The sequence below is a fragment of the Mandrillus leucophaeus genome, unplaced genomic scaffold, assembly GCF_000951045.1.
Source record: "Mandrillus leucophaeus isolate KB7577 unplaced genomic scaffold, Mleu.le_1.0 Scaffold1616, whole genome shotgun sequence".
Classification (NCBI taxonomy): domain Eukaryota; kingdom Metazoa; phylum Chordata; class Mammalia; order Primates; family Cercopithecidae; genus Mandrillus; species Mandrillus leucophaeus.
In genome coordinates this window covers 65,790-87,162 of record NW_012101606.1, presented here as the reverse complement: position 1 = coordinate 87,162, position 21,373 = coordinate 65,790, and the positions used below count along the sequence as shown (strand labels likewise).

Here is a 21,373-nt window from a genome sequence, read left to right as displayed (position 1 = left end):
ATTTGTTAACTGCAAACCTATGAAAACAATATTGGTTATTAAAATATCTTTGAGACCAGGTGTGGTGACTCACGCCTGTAATCCCAACACTTTGGGAGGCTGAGGCAGGTGGATCTTTTGAGCCCAGGAGTTCAAGACCAGCCTGAGCAACATGGCAAACCCCATTTCTACAAAAAAATACAAAAAATTAGCTGGGCATGGTGGTGCACGCCTGTAGTCCCAATAACTTGGGAGGCTGAGGTGGAAGGATCATTTGAGCCTGGAAGGTCAAGACTGTAGTGAGCCAAGATTACACCACTGCCCTCCAACTTGGCTGACAGAGTGAGACACTGTCTCAAAAAAAAAAAAAAAAAAAGGTCACTGATTTTGCAATTACACTAAAGGATTGTGGATCTGTGCTCCATTTCATAGTAATCCCTTTCCCTTAGGTGGGAAGAGACAGAAATGATCCTCAGAGAATATTTGTAGTCCAAATTCTGTCAACAGTGTAAGCAGCCATAAGACTTATAGATCTTTTAGGTAGATATTATTGATTTGGTTTTCCTTTACTTTCTAGATCCTGTGACTTCTAGAAGTACATCTACTTGGGGAATACCCAACAGGAAGAGACGTAAGAGCAATTAAAAACTCTTGATGTAACAAATGTCTTTCTTTGCTACAAAAGCTACATTCAGTTTTTTTGTTATATCCTTTAAAATAAAAAATTAATTTGTTGGGATTTTAGATGATTTGCATTTTACATTTTCTTTTTTTTTTTTTTTTTTTTGATTTGAGACGGAGGCATTTTACATTTTCAACTAGATGAGTTGGGCTAGTATAAAACATAAACCTCAAAATGTTCAAAGGTACAAGTTCAACATAAGTTTATTTTTCACTCACATAAATAGGGTAAAGTAGTTCCTGAGTGGAAGGGGTGCCCACACAGTCATTCAGGGCCCAGCTGATGGAGGCTCTGACATCTTTAAGATGTTGCTTCCATGGTTCCCTTGGATAAGAAACTGAGATGGAAGCAGAAGTATGTGCAAACTAATAATGGAAGGATAAGAAGTTTAAGAAACAATGTCATCCCCAGCCCCAGCCTCAGAGAGGGCTCCTGGAGCAATCTTGACCAACAGGTCAGATGATCAAAGCCAAAGAGTGGCCTAGTAGTAGGAATATTTCTCCCCCTCCTACACAAGCTTCTCTTGTTCAGTTTTTCTTTTAAAGAATTCCCTGCCGACTTCTTTAAAGAATTTTCTTTTAAAAAATTCCCTAAGACTCAGACTAAGACTGTTAAGGAATTTTTTTTTTTTTCTGCAGGTCTCAGCAGCAGTGACTTTTCAGAGCTGAGTAATGGAGAAGAGCTTCAGGAAACCTGCAGCTCATCCCTAAGACGTGGGTCAGGTAAAGAAGATTAGGATGCCAAGACTTGGCCTGCAGAATGTCAGGAATCTGAATTAAAAGCTGCTGTTTCCAGATACTTTTTATTCTGAGCACCTTGACTGCCTTGTATCCAGTTCATCTGGGAACTCCTTTTTGCATTTTAGAAAATGGAAAGAGGCAGGAAATTATGATAAACTCATGTTTAACAGAATGAGTCTCACTGACTAAATGTATGTAATTATATTTTGCTGTTGTCGAAGAAATAAATAGCAAATTTGTGGATCCTTTTTTAAAAAACCTGCTCTCATTCCTGTTAACACTAAGATCTTAGATTTTTACAGTGATAAATGGGTTGACATCAATGTCGTTTGTAATTGTAAAGCCTCCTACTATGTAATTATAGACAGAAATAAAAACTTCAGATCGAACACTCTCAAACGTTAGTATAGTTTTTGGCAGATGTCCTTCATCATATAATTGGATTATATTGTGTTATTTCAATGTATTTTGGCAAATAAGATCTTATTTTATCATCACAAAATTTTTAAGACATAGTCAGGCTAACTCTTACTATACCCATTTTGGGGTGAGGAAATAGACGTACAGAAGTATTAGGGCCAAAAAACTAAAGAAACAATAGAAACTAGCAACCCAGGTGTCTCATGGTGGGTGACTGTTGTATGTAACAGACAGGAGGATAAGAGCTGTGTCATTTAAGCCAAAGTCCAAAGAAGATGCACAAGGAACTCAGAATATTCACAGGAGACTATACCAGTGCCTGATGCCAGAAAGCTTATTTAGCAACAACTGTGAGCGTGTGTGAGCGTGTGTGTGTGTGTGTGTGTGTGTACACATGCATATATTTGTTACATATAACATGTATACATACATAAACACATATGTGTGTGTGTGTGTATATATATAGGTTAATAATATAATCTTTATGGGGAGGGAAAAATTAAAATCCAAAGAGACAGAATAGGAATGGAACCAGCTATATAATATACAAAATACCTAGAAAGATAGAAGCAAAATGGATAAACATAGAAATAAAGGAGAACAGAACATCATTGAATGAAACAGAAAAAGCAACACAGGAGACAAGAAAAATCAAAGGGAGATGAGCTCACCTAATCAAAGAGATAGCGACAAAAATGCATAGCAGCAGGGCAGTGGGCAGAAAAATGAGAAGTAAGGAGGAGAATGAGGTGTGGTTAGATAGGGTAGGGCTATGAGGTGTACTCATTGATGTAGGTGTATTTTTTTGTCAGTTCATCTAAGCTCTGAAAATAGTTCAGCATGACCACATTGAGACAGGTTCCCTGGTTTCCTGGTCACTGTCTATAGTCTATTATTTCCTTGCTTATCTTCATTGTCCTGTGAATTGAAAGCTCCTCCAATGAATACAATGAATACACAAAGAGAGTAAGAAGAGATGCAGCCCATTAACTTGTGATGGAGAAGCCAATTATGATGTTAATTATTAATTACCTTTGTTTTCCTACTTGCATGGAGGAAAAGCTCTTTTTTCTTTTCCTTACCTCTCCCCCAAAACATATGCACACACACATACACACTACACACATAAAGACTTGTGCACAGACTCTGGCTGCTTTCAACAGGTTTGAGGGAACCAAAAGAAAAAGAAGAGCTGGGCTCCTGAATGGAGGGAGGAGACACTGGGTGGATAAAGTAAGGAGAAAGAGTGGAGAAAGGTAGGCAAGAGTCACCAAATGGAAAGATATAAGAGTCAGCTTCAGGTTTTTCTAAGTGGACAAGGAATCCAAATATTCCAGGTTTTGTGGGGGAAGGGGGATAATTTTCAAGATACTTCTCAGAAATTGTACCAGAAACGTGAAATTAAAATTGGTGATTGATTGACAGCCTTGCAAGTTAGAAAGCTCATAAGGAACAGACAAAGGTAATAGAGATGGCTATGTGGTCAGTGTCCAAACTGCAGGCATTTGGTGATGGAAGTAATAACCTGTGAGATAAAGACAAATATAGATGAAGAAAATGGGGATAAAGACAAAGATTGAAATTGCAAAAACAGTCAAGATCAAGATAAGGGCCAGGCGCGGTGGCTCACGCCTGTAATCCCAGCACTTTGGGAGGCCGAGGCGGGTGGATCACGAGGTCAGGAGATCGAGACCATCCTGGCTAGCACAGTGAAACCCTGTTTCTACTAAAAACACAAAAAATTAACCTGGCATGGTGGTGGGCACCTGTAGCTACAGGTGCTTGGGAGGCTGAGGCAGGAGAATGGCATGAACCTGGGAGATGGGTCTTGAGGTGAACTGAGATTACACCACTGCACTCTAGCCTGGGTGACAGAGTGAGACTCTGTCTCAAAAAAAAAAAGATCAAGATAACATTCAGAGAAACAAAGCTAGAAGAGAGAACAGAAGGAGGAGGTGATAGTAGAAAGAAGTTCACCTCAATAATAAAAATAGATCTAGAAATATAAACAGGGAAACAGGTGGAATGAGATACATACAAAGGGTTATAAATGGAGTGGTGTAAAAAATTAGGTACAACGAGAAGTATGTAGAGAAAGAATTAAAAGATGAGAGAAAAATAGAGGTGAGAAAGGGGAAGTGTAAAAGGGAGAGAAAAGAATGATGGAGAAATTGTAGGATCTGAAATGACCATGAGATAAAAGCAATTTTAGCACAAGGCATGATTCATAATAGCAGTAAGTTTTCAGAATAAAGTGTCCCCTGGCCCCTCTGACTCACCCAGATTACAAAAGCCCTCACCCAGGCATTTCATCCACTCCTATGATTTCGGTCACCACCCACAACCTCATGATTCCTACATGTGTATCTCCAGCCAGCCCTGTCTTCTAAACTCTTTATCCAAGTGTCAGAAGGCTCCTGTTGGAGGTCCTGAAGGCCTTAGACTTCACCACTTGAATGTTACTCAAGACCTTCAAAGTCAACACCTCCAAAACTGAGCACATCACCTTTTTCCCTAAAAGCAGCCTTTGCTCCTCCAGTGTTCTCCATCACTGAAACAAACTATTAATTGACCCTTTATGTCAAGATGAAATTCTCAGGGTTATTCATGAATAGAAGGGACAAATACAGTGAGAAACCACAAAAGAAAAAGAGATTTCGGAGGTAGAGCCCATCCCTTAATTTAGCTGTGGGGAGTGGGGAGTCACTAATGTTGGGGAAAAGGAGAATCTTGGAGGAGAGTGGGCACAAATAAAAATGTTTACAAATCACAATTTAGGATCAGAGCTACAAGGACCTGAAAATGAGAAGTGTCCCTGTGTCATGTGTTTTCCAAAAGGTGTGCCAAGAAGCCAAGAAGCAAGGACTGAAAATAGTCAAGCATCTGATATGATGGGTAAGGCTACCCTGAGGTCTTGGGATGGAAGTGGCTCAGTGGGTATCACAGACACTGGGTAGGGATGTGGGAAGTGATCAGAGTTGAAGCAAAGCATCAGGCAGTCTCTGGATCACCAGCAGGAAGTGGGCCCACAGGCCCCAAGCTTCAGAATTTCAGAAGTCTGAAATCATAGCCCCCGTTTCTTCCTGCTCTTGACTGTGAGACGACTGTGACAAAGAACAGGTTTAGTGCATGCCAGAATCCTGTTCTCTGCATTTGCTTAACCTGACCCTTTTGGGAACTGCAGGGAGGCAAGAGATCATTATAAAGTCATATTTAACAGAATGGGTTCTCTTGGTTAGGAGGTAAAAGAAAATACACTGGTAAAGATAGCAGTATCTCACTATATTAGCATATCAATAGTAAAGTGTTGAACTTATAAAGTGAGTTCCACCCTTGTTCTTGAAAAAAAAAAAACTCGTTCTTCCACTCACAGGTAATAGTGTCACTGTCATAACTTTGGAAAGCCTAAAAAGACAAATAGTCCTGCTACCTGTCAGGAAAAAAAAAAAACTCAGATACCTACTTTTAATCTAAAAATACATAGTTTTGAAAGATATTTTCTTGTCTATTATTGATTTATATAGTGATTTCCTATTAACTTTTGCAAATAAGATCATATTTAATATTCATAAAAATTTTAAAGTTGAACAAGAAAACTGTTGTTATCCCTGTTTCATAAATGAGGAAATTGGTGCATAAAAGTAATGAAGAGCTGTTTCAAAGTCTCAGAGAACTACAGGAAGACCTTAGACATCAATAGAATGTCTGTTTCCTTTGGAAGGAAGACAGATAAATTATACTCAGAATATTGTTATAAACACAAGCCTTCCATGCAGTGTGAATTGTCATAAGATTTATAAATTTTACTTATAAATTACAGTTCTCTGACCACTACCTGTCACTTTCTAGATACCATGGATGTTGAAAACAATTCTACTTTGGAAAAACACAGTGGGAAAAGAAGTAAGAATAAATAAGAATTTACTTAATTTGTATGTTACAAATGAACTATTTTTTAATGCTAAGGTTTATTATCATTATTTTCTTTTTTCACCCTTTATTATAGATTAAAGGGTACATGTGCAGGTTTGTTACATGGGTAAATTGTGTGATGCTGAGGCTTGGGGTCCCCAAAATCCCATCACCCAGACAGTAAGCATAGTACCCAAGAGATGGTTCTTCAGCCCATGCCACCCTCTCCCCTCCCCCATCTAGTGGTCCCCAGTGTCTCTTGTTCCCATCTTCACATTTATGTGTATTCAGTGTTTAGCTCCCACTTGTAAGTAAGAACATGCAGTATTTGGTTTTCTGTTATTGCATTAAGTTGCTTAGGATAATGCCTCCAGCTCCATCCATGTTGCTGCAAAGGGCATGATGCTATTCTTTTTTTTTTTTTAATTATACTTTAAGTTCTAGGGTCCATGTGCACAACGTGCAGGTTTGTTACATATGTATACATGTGCCATGTTGGTGTGCTGCACCCATTAACTCTATCTCCTAATGCTATCCCTCTCCACTCCCTCCACCCCACAACAGGCCCCAGTGTGTGATGTTCCCCTTCCTGTGTCCATTCTTTTTATGGCTGCATTGTATTTCATGGTGTATATGTGTGCCACATTTTGTTTATCCAGTTCACTGTTGATGAGCAGCTAGATTGGTTCTATGTCTTTGTTGTTGTGAATAGCACTATAAGGAACATATGAGTGCATGTATCTTTTTGATAGAACAAATTATTTTCCTTTGGGAATATACCTAAAGGTGGTGGGATTGCTGAGTAGAATGGCATTTCTGTCTGCAGGTCTTTGAGGAGTCTCCACACTGTCTTCCACAATGGTTGAACTAATTTTACACCCCCACCAACAGTGTATAAGCATTCCTTTTCGTCCACAACCTAACCAGCATCTGTAATTTTCTTGATTTTTTAATAATAGCCACTCTGAGTAGTGTGAAATGGTATCTCACTGTGGCTTTGATTTGCATTTATCTGATGATTAGTGATGTTGGGTATTTTTTCCTGTTTGTTGACCACTTGTATGTCTTCTTTTAAGAAGTGTCTGTTCATGTCCTTTGCCCATTTTTTAATTGGATTTTTTTGTTTTTTGCTTGTTGATTTGTTTAAGTTCCTTATAGATTCTGGATATCAGATCTTTGTTATATGCACAGTTTGCAAAAATTTTCTCCCATTCTGAAGGCTGTCTGTTTGCTCTTTTGGTAATTTCTTTTGTTGTGCAGAAGCTATTTAGTTTAATTAGGTCCCACTTGTCAATTTTTGTTTTAGTTGCAATTGCTTTTGGAGACTTAGCCATAAATTCTTTGCCAAAGCCTATATCAGGAAGGGTATTTCCTAGGTTTATTCTAGGATTTTCATAGTTTTAGGTCTTATATTTAAATCTTTAATCCATCTTGAGTTAATTTTTGTATAGGATGAGAAGTATGGGTCCAGTTTCATTTTTCTTCATATGTCTAGCCAGTTATTCCAGCATCATTTATTGAATAGACAATCCATTTCCCATTGCTTATTTTTGTTGAAGATCAGATGGTTGTAGGTGAGCAGGTTTGTTTCTGAGTTCTCTGTTCTGTTCCACTGGTCTATGTGTCTGTTTTTGCACCAGTACCATGCTCTTTTGATTTCTGTAGCCTTATAGTATAGTTAGAAGTCAAGCAATGTGATGCCTCTAGCTTTGTTCTTTTTGCTTACAATTGCTTTGTCTATTCAGGCTCTTTTATGGTTCCAACTGAGTTTTAGAATAGATTTTTCTAATTCTGTAAGAATGACACTTTTATTTTGATAAGGATGGTGTTGAATCTGTAAATTGATTTAAACGTATAGTCATTCAAATTATATTGATTCTTCCAATCCATGAGCATGGAAAAATTTTCTATTTATTTGTGTCATCTCTGATTTATTTCAGCAGTGTTTTGTAGTTTTTCTTGTAGACATCTTTCACCTCCTTGGCTGGATGAATTCCTAGGGATCTCATTTTCTTTGTGGCTGTTGTAAATGGGACTGTATTCTTCATTTGATTCTCAGCTAGAACGTTTTTAGTGTATAAAGATGCCACTGATTTTTATGCATTGATTTTATATTCTGAAACTTTACTAAATTTGTTTGTCAGTTCCAGGAGCATTTTTTCTACACCTTTCATAAGATAAAACCTGAATGCCTTTTAAGGTAGCAATTTATTTTTTTTTAAATGCTCATGTTGCTTTTTATTCTGTCTTCATCTTGCTTTTTATTCTGATTTTAAAATAGATGTTCTTGTGAACATTGGTGTCTATCTTTCCAGAATTTTACTATGCATGTATTAACACATTTTAGAATATAGTTTTATTTATTTAAATGAGTAATTCTGTATATACTTGTCCTTTCTTGCTTTTTAAACTAATATACCTGGACAATAAAAACATATTTAATTGAAATATAAAAAGTCTTATTTCAGGGCTGCTTTAATGAGCATGGTTTTCATTTTTAGTGTGGTCAGTAATTTTTCATTTATTATTGAAGATTTCTGTTTCTTCTTTGTAGAACTCTTTGTCAGAGAATGCTCTCAGTGTTTGTGTGTGTGTGTGTGTGTGTGTGTGTGTGTGTGTTTGAGATGGAGTCTTGCACTGTTGCTTGGGCTGGAGTGGAGTGGTGCGATCTCGGCTCACTGCAAGCTCCACCTCCTGGGTTCATGCCATTCTCCTGTCTCAGCCTCCCAAGTAGCTGGGACTGCAGGTGCCCGCCACCACGCCCGGCTAATTTTTTGTATTTTTAGTAGAGTCGAGGTTTCACCGTGTTAGCCAGGATAGTCTTGATCTCCTGACCTTGTGATTCGCCTGCCTCAGCCTCCCAAAGTGCTGGGATTACAGGCATGAGCCACTGCGCCCGGCCCTCTCAGTGTTTCATGTCATGGTGTTTTTCTTATTATTCTGAATGAATATAGAAATATTATATGTTATATATATTAAATCTTGGTCATATGCGTTGCTAGTATTTTGTCCATTTGTTGTTTTTCTTTTAGATTTGTTAAGGGAATCTTTTGTCCTAGAGTAGTTTTAAATTTTTATGTAGTCAAATTTGTCAGCGCTTTTCTAACTGGTTCTTGGGTTCCATATCTTATTTACAACAACTATATCTTCCTCAATATTTTAAAAATATTGTTCTATATTTGATTCTAGAAGTTTGATATAACTGATCATTTTTAATGTTTACATATATAATCTACATGGGGTTTGCCTTTCTGTGTAACTGAGGTGGGAATTTTAAAAATATTCTCCACATTATGGCAAGGTGATTTGAATCACCACTTTGATTACACAGTGCCTTTACCTGTCTATATTCTGTGTTCTTCTTTTGTAGTTGAAGGGACTACAGAAAAGAAAGAAGAGCTCAGAGGTAGAACCATCCTGATGCCTCATTGGGGGTGAATTTTAGAATGAGCTCAAGAAGATCTCTCCCAACTCCTTCCAAAGTCCACTGAAAGCTCTGATTAGAAATACATTGAACTGGCTAGGCATAGTGGCTTACGCCTGTAATCCCAGTTTCTCAGGAGGCTGAGGCAGGAGGATCGCTTGAATCCGGGAGGCAGAGGTTGCAGTGAGCCGAGACTGCACCACTGCGCCCCAGCCTGGGTGATAGAACAAGACCCTGTCTCAAAAAAAAAAAAAAAAGCATTGAATTTGAAGGTTAATTCGGGAAGAACAGAGACTTTTACTCTTTTATTCATGTCTTATGTAATGTTCTTCCACTAAAAAAAAATTTTATACAATTCTGGCATTTTTAAAAAGTTTTATATGTTGTATAAATTTATGTATTACTATGAATATCTTTTTTTATTACATAATAACTGGAGTGAATTTAAATGAGACAAGATTCTCAAAATCTTTATTTAAAAGGAAACCTGTAGTCAATTTATTACCTACTTGCATATGAGAGAATCAGAATGCCACTGAGTTAAGATAAAATTTTACAAGCATTTGTACAGTTTAGGGATCCAGCTACCACTTAAAATATTACAGCCAGGCCCAAAAATTATCAAATAAAACAATCAATCAGAATTACAGGTTTCTTTGGAAATTGGTTTCATGAGAAGTGGCAATAATTTTCTATTTTGTGGGATTATTACAAGACCTCTTCAAATAGCTCTCCTAAGGACAAGTTTATGTTAACACAGAACAGAACAAATCAGTAACGGTTATGAAAAGACACACTTCCATATTTTGCAAGAGAGTAAGACTGATCTTCCTTTGAAATTTCTCAATTTAACACTTTGTCAAATCAGATTCTTTATGTTAGTGTTGTGGTGCAGAATGTTCTCTCTCCTTCCACAACTATGGGTTGAGGGGCCTTTCCTTTCATCTTCTTCAGTAATTTCTTTTGTTAGTAATGAAGTCTTACATGTTTAAAATCTAGTCTGTGGAATTCATTGGTTAGCCTTATAAGAAATGTAAGCCCATGGAGCTCAATGTTACTGGGAAAAATAGAGGTGCCTGAAATGAATTTCACCTAAAAACAGTGAAATAGGATGCATAGAGACTTTTTTTGTTGTTTTTTTGTTTGAGATGGAGTCCAGCTCTGTTACCCAGGCCAGAGTGCAGAGGTGCAACCTCGGCTCACTGCAACCTCTGCCTCCCGGGTTCAAGCAATTATCCCATCTCAGCCTCCTGAGTAGCTATGATTACAGGTGGATGTCCATCACCATACCTGGCTAATTTTTGTATTTTTAGTAGAGATGTGGTTTCACCATATTAGTTAGGCTGTTCTCGAACTCCTGACCTCAGGCGATCCACCCACTTTGACTTTCCAAAGTGCTGGGATTACAGGCGTGAGCCACCGTGCCCGGCCTAGGATGCATATAGATTTTTCAACTATAGCTCTCCCATTCTCCATTCTGAATGAGCTCCAGATCCCATATCATTTTATTTTAAGATTTCCTTTCGTCTTGTCTTCACCTAAATATATAAAGTGAAGTCAGCTCAGTATTTAGGTGAGGATGCTGATGGTGTCTTTCTTTTAACACTGCATCTTGTATAATATTTTACAGGCATTGCTACTGTTTATAGGCTAATTATTATTCCCAGCATCATTAAAATACTTTCTGCATTTTATTTTCTTTTATCTCAAAATACGGATGGCCTTTCTTTATACCACTTCCATTTACCAGACCTCATCCTATGGATCTCATCATGCTTCCCTTTTTACTGTTCTACTTATCTATTTCACACTCCCAACCCTCCCACAACCTTTCTTTCCTTGTAAATTTGACCACAGCTGTACTAAAGACTCAGTCTTCCTTCAGGGTACATGTTTTGGGTTAGGATGTACAAATGGGCTTCAAAACTGTCCATCACTATTGGAGTAAAATAGGAAATCCAGTGAAATGGAAGAAACAGCCAGATTTAAAGGGATCCCCCAACCAAGAGTGTGGAAGGCTTCAGCACAGATGCCAAGATTTTGAGAGATTTTGGCCAAGCCCATGCTCACGGTGAAGACAGTGGAATGTCTTTGGTTGGAGAGGAAGTGACCATAGCTCAGTCTATAGGACATGGCAAGACAATTCACAGTGACCCCCAGTTCCACAGGATAAGGCAGTGTGCTCAGAGCCTGCAATAGTCTTTCTAGAGCATGATTTGGGCATCTTGACCAATGAAGGACAGGATTCATGGCTTACTCTCTGACCTTTTGTCAGACCTCTCCTCAAATGCTGACTTATGAGAAGTCCTTCCTGGTTCTTCTACATAACATTACACATCCTCCTCCCACACACACTTCTAGCCCCATTCACCACTCCCTGAAGTCCTTATTCTGGTTTACTTTTCCACAAAACACTCTACCACCTTCTGTGTTTGTTTCTTCATTGCTGTCTCCCCACTAGACTGTAAGCTCTACGCCAGCAAGGACTTTGTTTTATTCACAACTGTATCCTCACCATCTAGGATAGTGGGTCGCTTCACAGTAAGTGCCCAGTTCATAGTTATTGGATGAGTAATTTGCATGAATAAATTAATTCTAGCAGCTTGTGAAAATTTAATCCAAATATATGATTGTACAAAATATGTACTTAGAGCAAGCAAAGAAAAAATATTAAAAATAAAATGATGGGTAAAGAAATGTTGAGAAACTATAAATTAGAAGATCAGGGATTTTCACTGCTTGATTTTTGTCATAGGTAATCACATGGTAATCAATATTGTCAGCTAATTCAGGTTCTCTGTGGATCTCATTTATGGGGGTCAGGCTGCTTTTAGACTACATGCTCTCAGTAGGCAGCTGGGCTTCTCCCTAGGAGGACTATACAGATTGGCCAAGGGTGAATGTCCTGCTGGCTTCACAGATGAGGCAGCGGGGTAGACAGCAGGTGTAGAGAGCAATGGTGAAAGGGGAGGCAAATCTCCTGCTGGGAGCCTGAGGCCTCAGGCCTGAAAAGATCTGTTCCCAAAAAGCTGGTTCCTCCAGTCAAAGAGATCGAGCTCGTGTGGCTTGTCTGAGAATGGCCTGCAGTGATTGCCTGCTCATGGCCTTTCCGACTGGGAGTTGTTGGCTGCCCTTTGCCTCCTAACACCTGGCAGGTATTGGCATGACCGTGATCAGGTGAGTGAACTGGGAGAAGGTGGTCTCCTTTGGGCCATGTGGATGGATGCATTCTCTTCTCTTGTCTTCTAGAAGACCCCAATCTCCTACTGGCTAAGAGCTCCTTGCTGGTGATGTTGGTGGTAGTGTGGATAGTGGTAGTATTATTGGTAGTATTGGTGCTGGTGGTGGTGGTGGTGGTGGTGGTGGTGGTAGTGGCCCCTTCGTGGCTTCCTCGTGTCTACATATTGGAGTGCCCCATGGATTGGACCTGAGTGCTTTCCTTGTCTCTATACTCTCTCCCTAGGAATTGCATCCAGTCCTGTTCTTTGAATTTTATCAATATGTGAATGACTACCAACTATATTTCTCTTCTTTTCTCTCTCCTCAACTGCCAAGTCATAAATTCAACTTCATACTCCAAACTTCTACTTGAAGTCTAACAGGTGTCTTAAATCTGATGTGTCAAACACATTTCTTGATTCTCATTCCCAAACTTGTCATCCTCATCAGTAATCCTCATCTCAGTAAATGGCACTGTATTTACTAAGTTTGAGCCAAAAATGTAGAAGATGTGCTTGATTTCCCCCTATCCTAACCCCTCGCACTCTCTCCATCATCAAGTTCCAAGACTATATATCAGATTTGTCCATTCTTTATCTCCCCTGCCACTGCCCCGGCCCAAGCCCTATTGTCTTGCATGTGGAATACCGCAGAGTCCTCCTAACTGGTCTCTCTGCTTTCATTCTTGCCCACTAGAATCTATTCTCCATTCAACAGCTGGCCACCCAACTCCTATACCCTTTCAGTGGTTTCTAGTTGAACCTAGAAAACTTTCCAGTTGAACCTAGAAAAAAAAAGTAAACTTCTTGCCATGCCTATGAAGCATTACACAGGCTGCCCCGATCAGCTCTTAAATCTCATCCTTTATGATTCCCCCATCACTTGCTACTCTGGCCTTCCTTGAATAAACCAAGTAGTGTTCAGCCTCAGAACCCTTGCACTTCATATTGACTCTACGTAGATGCTTTTACCTGGTAGGGATGGTTTCTTCTTACTCATGTTTCAGTTCAAGTGTCTCCTCCATGGAGAGGCCTTATCTGATCTCCATTTCTTAAAAACTCCCCCAGCTTCTTTGATATCACCTTTTGAACTGTCTTTTCACTTGATTGTAAGTTTTTGATGTACAGAATATTTTATCCTTGTGTAATTGGTCTGTATTATCATTTATAATTATGTTTTCTAATCTTGTTTAAGAAATCTTGGCCTAATCTCAGGTTACCAAGATATTTTCATACTTTTCTTACTTCATTGAACATCTTGACCAATAAAGTCAGATCCAGTGAATAAATACTCTCGCTTCCATTCCTAAGATGGGCAGCCTGAGGATCATTCATTATAGTTCTTCAGAGAGTCCCCAATAAGAGTGAGGCTCAGTTGACCACACTGGTGACCAGCCCAATTGGCTTCCCTTCTCACCCTTTCCCTCTTCCTAGTTCCTCACTCCTAATCCTTGTGATTACTTCAAAATAAACCTACTGAAAACATAACCCTATCTCAAGATTTGCTTTTGGGAATATTAGGTGGAGACATTCTTATTTCTTTTCTCATTTGGATATTTAATTCTTTTGGAATTGATTTTTTTTAGTGTGGCATAATGTAAGGGTCTGATTTTTTCCAACATGGATAACCAATTGTCCTAGCTTCTCCACTGATGTGTAATGTCACACATAGCATGTCACACATAGCATGCATCAAGCTGCCATTTACACATATACAAATATATATGTAAATGACAGCTTGATGCTAGAAAGCCCAGAAACATATATACATATATATATATGTATCCATTGCCCTATCTATTCTGCATCAATATATATCACACTCTACTAAGTACTATAATTTTATAACATATTAATATCAGGTAGGATAAGTTCTCTCAACATTTTTCTCTTTCAAAATTGTCTTGGCTATTATAGCCATTTTATCATTCTTATAACTTTTAATATCATTTTGTCAACCCTTGAAAACCCTGTTGTATTTTTATTGAAATTGCATAGAATAAATGTGGAGAGAACTGACGTCTCTAAAATATAAACCATTTCTATTCATGAACATAGAGATATCTCACTATTTGTTCTTTCCTTTTTTGACCCTTTATTCATTTATTCAGCAAATCCTTATTTCCAATGCTGCTCGATAGGGATAAAGAAGTGAGAAAAATCTCATCAAGCTTACATTCTACTTAGGGTATACAGACAATACACAAATAAGTGCATAATATTTCAGATAGTGACAATGTTATAAAGAAAAATAAAGAATAATGGAGTTGTAGAGTGACAGAAATGTGCCACTTTATGTAGGGTGTTCAAGGAGAGCCTTGCTAACAAGCTGCATGTAACTGAAAATCTAAATGCAATGAGGGACTAAGCCATGGAGCTGAGGCAGAGAAAACCTCAGTTGCAAAGGCCTGAGAGAGAACTATACATGGTCCTTTAGGGAATGGCAAGGAGGCCACTGGCTGGAGAGGTAGAGAGGGGTTAGGTGGAAAGTGATTTCTCAGAGGTATATAGAAGCTATAGGCCATGGCAAAGACTTTGAATTCTTAAGTAAGAGGTGACATCAGAGAGTTTTGAGCTGGGGAGTATAATCTGAATTATGTTTTGAGGACATGCTCTGGATTCTACATGGATAATAGACTTTAGGAGGGCAAGAATGGGACAGGAGTAAGGAGGCTGTTGCAATGATCTCAGAAGGGTGACGGTGAGTTGGACTAAGTTGGTAGCAGTGGAGGCATTCAAAAGTGGGTAGATTCTGAAAATACAGATATGTGTGTGTATGTATTCATATACACATATACAGTCAATTCTCATTATTCCTGGTAGTTCTATTCTATAAAGTCACCATGAACACAGACTTAGCAAATATTGGACCATTGCTTCTAGTAGAAATACAGAATAAGGTTTTTGGAAGCCTCTAGTCATATTTTCATCAACTGATCAATACATAACCTTGTTTTATATATGTTTCTGTATAAAGGCACCTTATGTAATATCACATTGATCCATTACTATTGAACTCATATCCAATAGCACTATAACTCATGCCTGAACAAAGCTTATCTAACACATGTACTTTCTCTCCGACATCACAACCTTCTTGTACTTAGGAACACTAGACAACACTTTAGCATTACACTTGGGTGTCACTTAATATCGTGAAATTACCAACAAAAAGCAGAAAAACACACACAAAAAAGTGGCACTAAATAGATCACAAACGGACTCTTGTTTACAGTGTGAAAGCTGAAACAAGAAGGCAAAGCATCACCTTGTTTGACCTCAGCTAAGAGCATGCATAGGTGACTCAAATAATTTGCCACACTGCATGTCTGCCAATGACCAGGGAAGTGCCATGAGTATTGATTTGAGGGTTCACATAAATTTGAATAGACAAATTTGCAGATATGGAATCTGTGAATAATGAAGATTGTGTGTCAATTAGCTTTACTCAACTTTTTCAAAATCGATTGGTACTTTTAGTGGGATTGTGTTGAATTTATAAATAAACATAGGGAGAACTCCCATCTTTATGATACTAGACTGCCTCTCCAAGAACACGCCACGATGATCCATTTGTTCAAGAGTCCTCTGGGCCTTCAGTGGAGCTTTTATATTTATTTCCTGCATGTGGGTGGGTGATGCAGACTTTCTTTATGTTTAGTCTGAGCTTTGGTGGCAGTGTGCTTTTGCTGCTATTATAAATGAGGTCTTCCCTTGCATTATATCTTTTAACTGGTTTTTACTCCCATATAGGAAAGCTACTCATTTGTATATCTTAATTTTGAAACTTACTAACTTTTCCTATTATGATAGTATATTTTTAATTGCTTCTCTTGGGTTTTCCAGGTATATAATCATATAATCTGCTTTACTTTTTTGTACTTGTTCTAACTTTTCTGAGGCAGATGTTTAATTCAACTGGCGTCTTTTTTCCCCCCACTGGTTCATTATTTAAGGCTATTTATTGGTTTGGTTTGGTTGTTTTTAGAGATAGAGATCCTGGTCTGTCACTCAGGCTGGAGTGCAGTGGTGTAATCATAGCTCACTACAGCCTTGAACTCCTCAGCTTAAGTGATCTTCCCGCTTCAACCTCCCAAGTAGCTGGGTTACAGGCACGTGGCATCAGGTCTCACTATTTTATTTTATTTTATTTTATTTTATTTTATTTTATTTTATTTTATTTTAGAGATGGAGTATCACTATGTTGCCTAGGCTAGTCTTGAACTCCTGGCCTCAAATGATACACCCATCTTAGCCTCCCAAGTAGCTGGAGGACAGGCATGAGCTAGCATGCCCAGCTAAGACTTTTCCCCTCCCTTTGGGCACTGTATTAACAATCTTCCATAGCTTCTCGTAGGTAAGGTTTTTTATTATTGTTATTTGCTAAATAGCCTGCAATTTGGATTTGTATTTCCTCTTTGACACAGTTATTTAAGAGAGGGTGGGGAAAATGTGTATACTCTATTTTCTGGCTACAGAGTTCAACATGTATCAATCATATTGATCCTGCTAAACAAATCACTTGGGTCTTCCATCCTTTTCTGTTTTCTTTTTTTTTTTTTTTTTTTTTGAGACGGAGTCTGGCTCTGCCGCCCAGGCTGGAGTGCAGTGACCGGATCTCAGCTCACTGCAAGCTATGCCTCCCGGGTTCACGCCATTCTCCTGCCTCAGCCTCCCGAGTAGCTGGGACTACAGGCGCCCGCCACCTCGCCTGGTTAATTTTTTGTATTTTTTAGTTGTCAGCCAGGATGGTCTCGATCTCCTGACCTCGTGATCCACCCGTCTCGGCCTCCCAAAGTGCTGGGATTACAGGCTTGAGCCACCGCGCCCGGCCCCTTTTCTGTTTTCTACACTGATCTCCTATGGGCTGAAAGAAGCAAAAATAAAGTCTTCTATCAATAGTGTGTTTCTACCCATTTCTTATTGCATCTCCTATAATTTCTACTTTCTTAAAACTTTTTGGTCTGAATTACATGGTCCCTGACTTCTTTTACTGATGTATACTGAATATATGTTTGCCTATATATTTATTTTCAATGTTTTATATGTTTTTAAATGAGTCTTTCATGCATGATAAAATCTTGGTTTTTACTTTGTAGTTAAATCTCTCAAAATTTCTTTTTTGAATAAGTGAGTTAAGCCCATTTACTTTTATTGATAGAACCAAGAGGTTTGATTTTGTTTTAGTCACATTGGTTTATATTATATATTCTAGGGATTTGGATTTTTTTTAAGTCAACACTCTGCATTCTGTCTTCTATGCATTTTATGTGCATGTGTGTACTTCCGATACTAAGGAATATTTGCACTTTTCTTCTAGTGGTTACAACTAACTAGTGGCTACCTAGCTGAGACTATCTGTATTAGTCTATTCTCACACTCTTACAAAGAACTACCTGAGACTGGGTAATTTATTTTAATAAAGAGGTTTAATTGACTCACAGTTCCACACGGCTGGGAGGCCTCAGGAAACTTAGAATTGCAGCAGAAGGTGAAGGGGAAGCAAGCACATCTTACCATGGCAACCCAGGCGAGAGGGTGAGCTAAAGGGAAGTGCCACAGTTTTTTTTGTTTGTTGGTTGGTTGTGTTTTTTGTGGTTTTTTTTTGAGACGGAGTCTCGCTCTGTCACAGGCTGGAGTGCAGTGGCACTATCGCGGCTCACTGCAAGCTCTGCCTCCCGGGTTCACGCCATTCTACTGCCTCAGCCTCCTGAGTAGCTGGGACTACAGGCGTGCGCCACCATGCCCGGGTCATTTTTTGTAGTTTTAGTAGAGACAGGGTTTCACCGTGTTAGCCAAGATGGTCTCAATCTCCTGACCTCGTGATCTGCCCGCTCAGCCTCCCAAAGTGCTGGGATTACAGGCGTTTTTGTTTGTTGTTTGTTTGTTTGTTTGTTTGTTTGTTTTTTAAGTTCTGGGGTACATGTGCGGAATGTGCAGGTTTGTTACATAGGTATACATGTGTCATGGCGGTTTGCTGTATTGACCTGTCCTCTGAGTTCACTCCCCTCACCTCCCACTCCACAACAGGCCCTAGTGTGTTCCTCTCCCTGTGTCCATATGTTCTCATTGTTCAACTCCCACTTGTGAGTGAGAACATACAGTGTTTGGTTTTCTGTTCCTGATCAGTTTGCTAAGGATGATTGCTTCCAGCTTCATCCATGTCCCTGCAAAGCACATGATCTCATTCCTTTTTATGGCTGCATAGTATTCCATGGTGTATATGTACCACATTTTCTTTATCCAGTCTATCATTGATGGGCATCTGGTTTGGATCCATGGCTATGCTATTGGATAGTGCTGCAATAAACATACGTGTGCATGTGTCTTTATAGTAGAATGATTTATATTCCTTTGGGTATATACCCAGTAATGGGATTGCTAGGTCAAATGGTATTTCTGGTTCCAGATCCTTGAGGAATCGCCATACTGTCTTCCACAATGGTTGAACTAATTTACATTCCCACCAACTGTATAAAAGTGTTCCTATTTATTCACAGCCTCACCAGCAGCTGTTGTTTCTTGACTTTTTAATAATTACCATTCTGACTGGTGTGAGATGGTAACTCACTGTGGTTTTGATTTGCATTTCTCTAATGTTCAGTGATGTTGAGCATATTTTCATATGTTGGTTGGCCACATAAATGTCTTCTTTTGAGAAATGTCTTTTCATATCCTTTGCCCACTTTTTGATGGTGTTGTTTGTTTTTTTCTTGTAAATTGGTTTAAGTTCCTTGTAAATTCTAGATATTAGACCTTTGTCAGATGGATAGATTGCAAAAATTTTCTCACATTCTGTAGACTGCCTGTTCGTTCTGATGATCGTTTCTTTTGCTGTGCAGAAGCTCTTTAGTTTAATTAGATCCCATTTGTCAATTGTGGTTTTTGTTGCAATTGCTTTGGGCGTTTTTGTCCTGAAGCCTTTGTCCATGCCTGTGTCCTCAATGTTTTGCCTATGTTTTCTTCTAGGGTTTTTATGACTTTGGGTTATACATTTTAAGTCTTTAATCCATCCTGAGTTAATTTTTGTATAAGGCATAAGGAAAGGGTCCAGTTTCAGTTTTCTACATATGGCTAGCCAGTTTTCCCAGCATCATTTATTAAATAGGAGATCCCTTCCCCATTACTTGTCTTTGTCAGGTTTGTCAAAGATCAGATGGTTATAGATGTGTGGTGTTATTTCTGAGGTCTCTGTTCTGTTCCATTGGTCTATGTGTCTGTTTTGGTACCAGTACCTTGGTGTTTTGGTTACTGTAGCCCTGTAGTATAATTTGAAGTCAGCTAGGGTGATGCCTCCAGTTTTGTTCTTTTTGCTTAGGATTGTCTTGGCTGTACGGGGTCTTCCTTGATTCCATATGAAATTCAAAGTAGTCTTTTCTAATTCTGTGAAGAATGTCAATGGTAGTTTGATGGAAATGGCATTTAATCTATAAATTACTTTGGGCAGTATGGTCATTTTCATTATATTGATTCTTCCTATCCATGAGGTTGGAATGTTTTTTCATTTGTTTGTGTCCTCTTTTATTTCCTTGAGCAGTGGTTTGTAGTTCTCCTTGAAGAGGTCCTTCACATCCTTTGTTAGCTGTATTCCTAGGTATTTTATTCTTTTTGTAGTGATTGTAAATGGGAGTTCATTCATGATTTGGCTCTCTGCTTGCCTATTGATGGTGTAAAAGAATGCTTGTGATTTTTGCACATTGATTTTGTATCCTGAGATTTTGCTGACATTCCTTATCAGTTTAAGGAATTTTGAGGCTCAGATGATGGGGTTTTCTGAATATAAAGTCATGTCATCTGCAAGTATAGACAATCTGACTTCCTCTCTCCCTATTTGAATACTCTTTATTTCTTTCTCTTGCCAGAACTTCCAATACTATGTTAAACAGGAGTGATGAGAGAGGGCATCCTTGTCCTGGGCCGGTTTTCAAAGGGAATGCTTCCAGCTTTTGCCCATTCAGTATGATATTGGCTGTGGGTTTGTCACAAATAGCTCTTATTATTTGGAGGTATGTCTCATCAACACCTAGTGTATTGAGAGTTTTTTTGTTTGTTGGGTTGGGTTTTTGTTGTTGTTGTTTGAGACGGAGTCTCACTCTGTTGCCCAGGCTGGAGTGCAGTGGCATGATCTCGGCTCACTGCAGGCTCCACCTCCTGGGTTCATACCATTCTCCCGCCTCAGCCTCCCAAGTAGCTGGGACTACAGGCGCCTGCCACCACGCCCGGCTCATTTTTTGTATTTTTAGTAGAGACAGTGTTTCACCGTGTTAGCCAGGATGGTCTCAATCTCCTGACCTCACGATCCACCTGCTTTGGCCTCCCAAAGTGCTGGGATTACAGGTGTGAGCCACCATGCCTGGCCAAGAGTTTTTAACAGGAAGGGATGTTGAATTTTTTCAAAGATCTTTTCTGCATCTATTGAGATAATCATGTGGTTTTTCTTTGGTTCTGTTTATGTGATGGATTACATTTATTGATCTACATATGTTGAACCAGCCTTGCATCCCAGGGATGAAGCCAACTTGATCATGATGGATAAGTTTTTTAATGTGCTGCTGGATTCAGTTTGCCAGTATTTTACTGAGAATTCTTGCATTGATGTTCATCAGGGATATTGGATGGAAGTTTCCTTTTTTTATTGTGTCTCTGCCAGGTTTTGGTATCAGGATGATGCTGGCTTCATAAAATGAGTTAGGGAGGAGACACTCATTTTCAGTTGTTTGGAATAGTTTCAGAAGGAAAGGTACCAGCTACTCTTTGTACCTCTGGTAGAATTCAGCTGTGAATCAGTCTGGTCCTGGGCTTTATTTGGTTGGTGGACTGTTAATTACTGCCTCAATTTCAGAACTTGTTATTGGTCTATTCAGGGATTCGATTTCTTCCTGGTTTAGTCTTGGGAGGGTGTATGTTTCCAGGAATTTATTCATTTCTTCTAGATTTTCTAGTTTATTTGTGTAGAGATGTTTGTAGTATTCTCTGATGGTAGTTTGTACTTCTGTGG

At 38.9% G+C, this 21,373-nt stretch overlaps 1 protein-coding gene across 1 annotated transcript in view; it reads left to right on the top strand.

The window, feature by feature from the left end:
- The window catches only part of SP100 (SP100 nuclear antigen), a 127,220-nt gene that overhangs the window by 52,908 nt on the left and 52,939 nt on the right, over positions 1-21,373 (top strand). The window contains exons 14-17 of the mRNA XM_011976033.1: positions 557-610; positions 1,300-1,383; positions 4,600-4,716; positions 5,671-5,724. Of these exons, the coding sequence (XP_011831423.1) occupies positions 557-610; positions 1,300-1,383; positions 4,600-4,716; positions 5,671-5,724 (309 nt within the window). The remainder of the gene's footprint in view (positions 1-556; positions 611-1,299; positions 1,384-4,599; positions 4,717-5,670; positions 5,725-21,373) is intronic.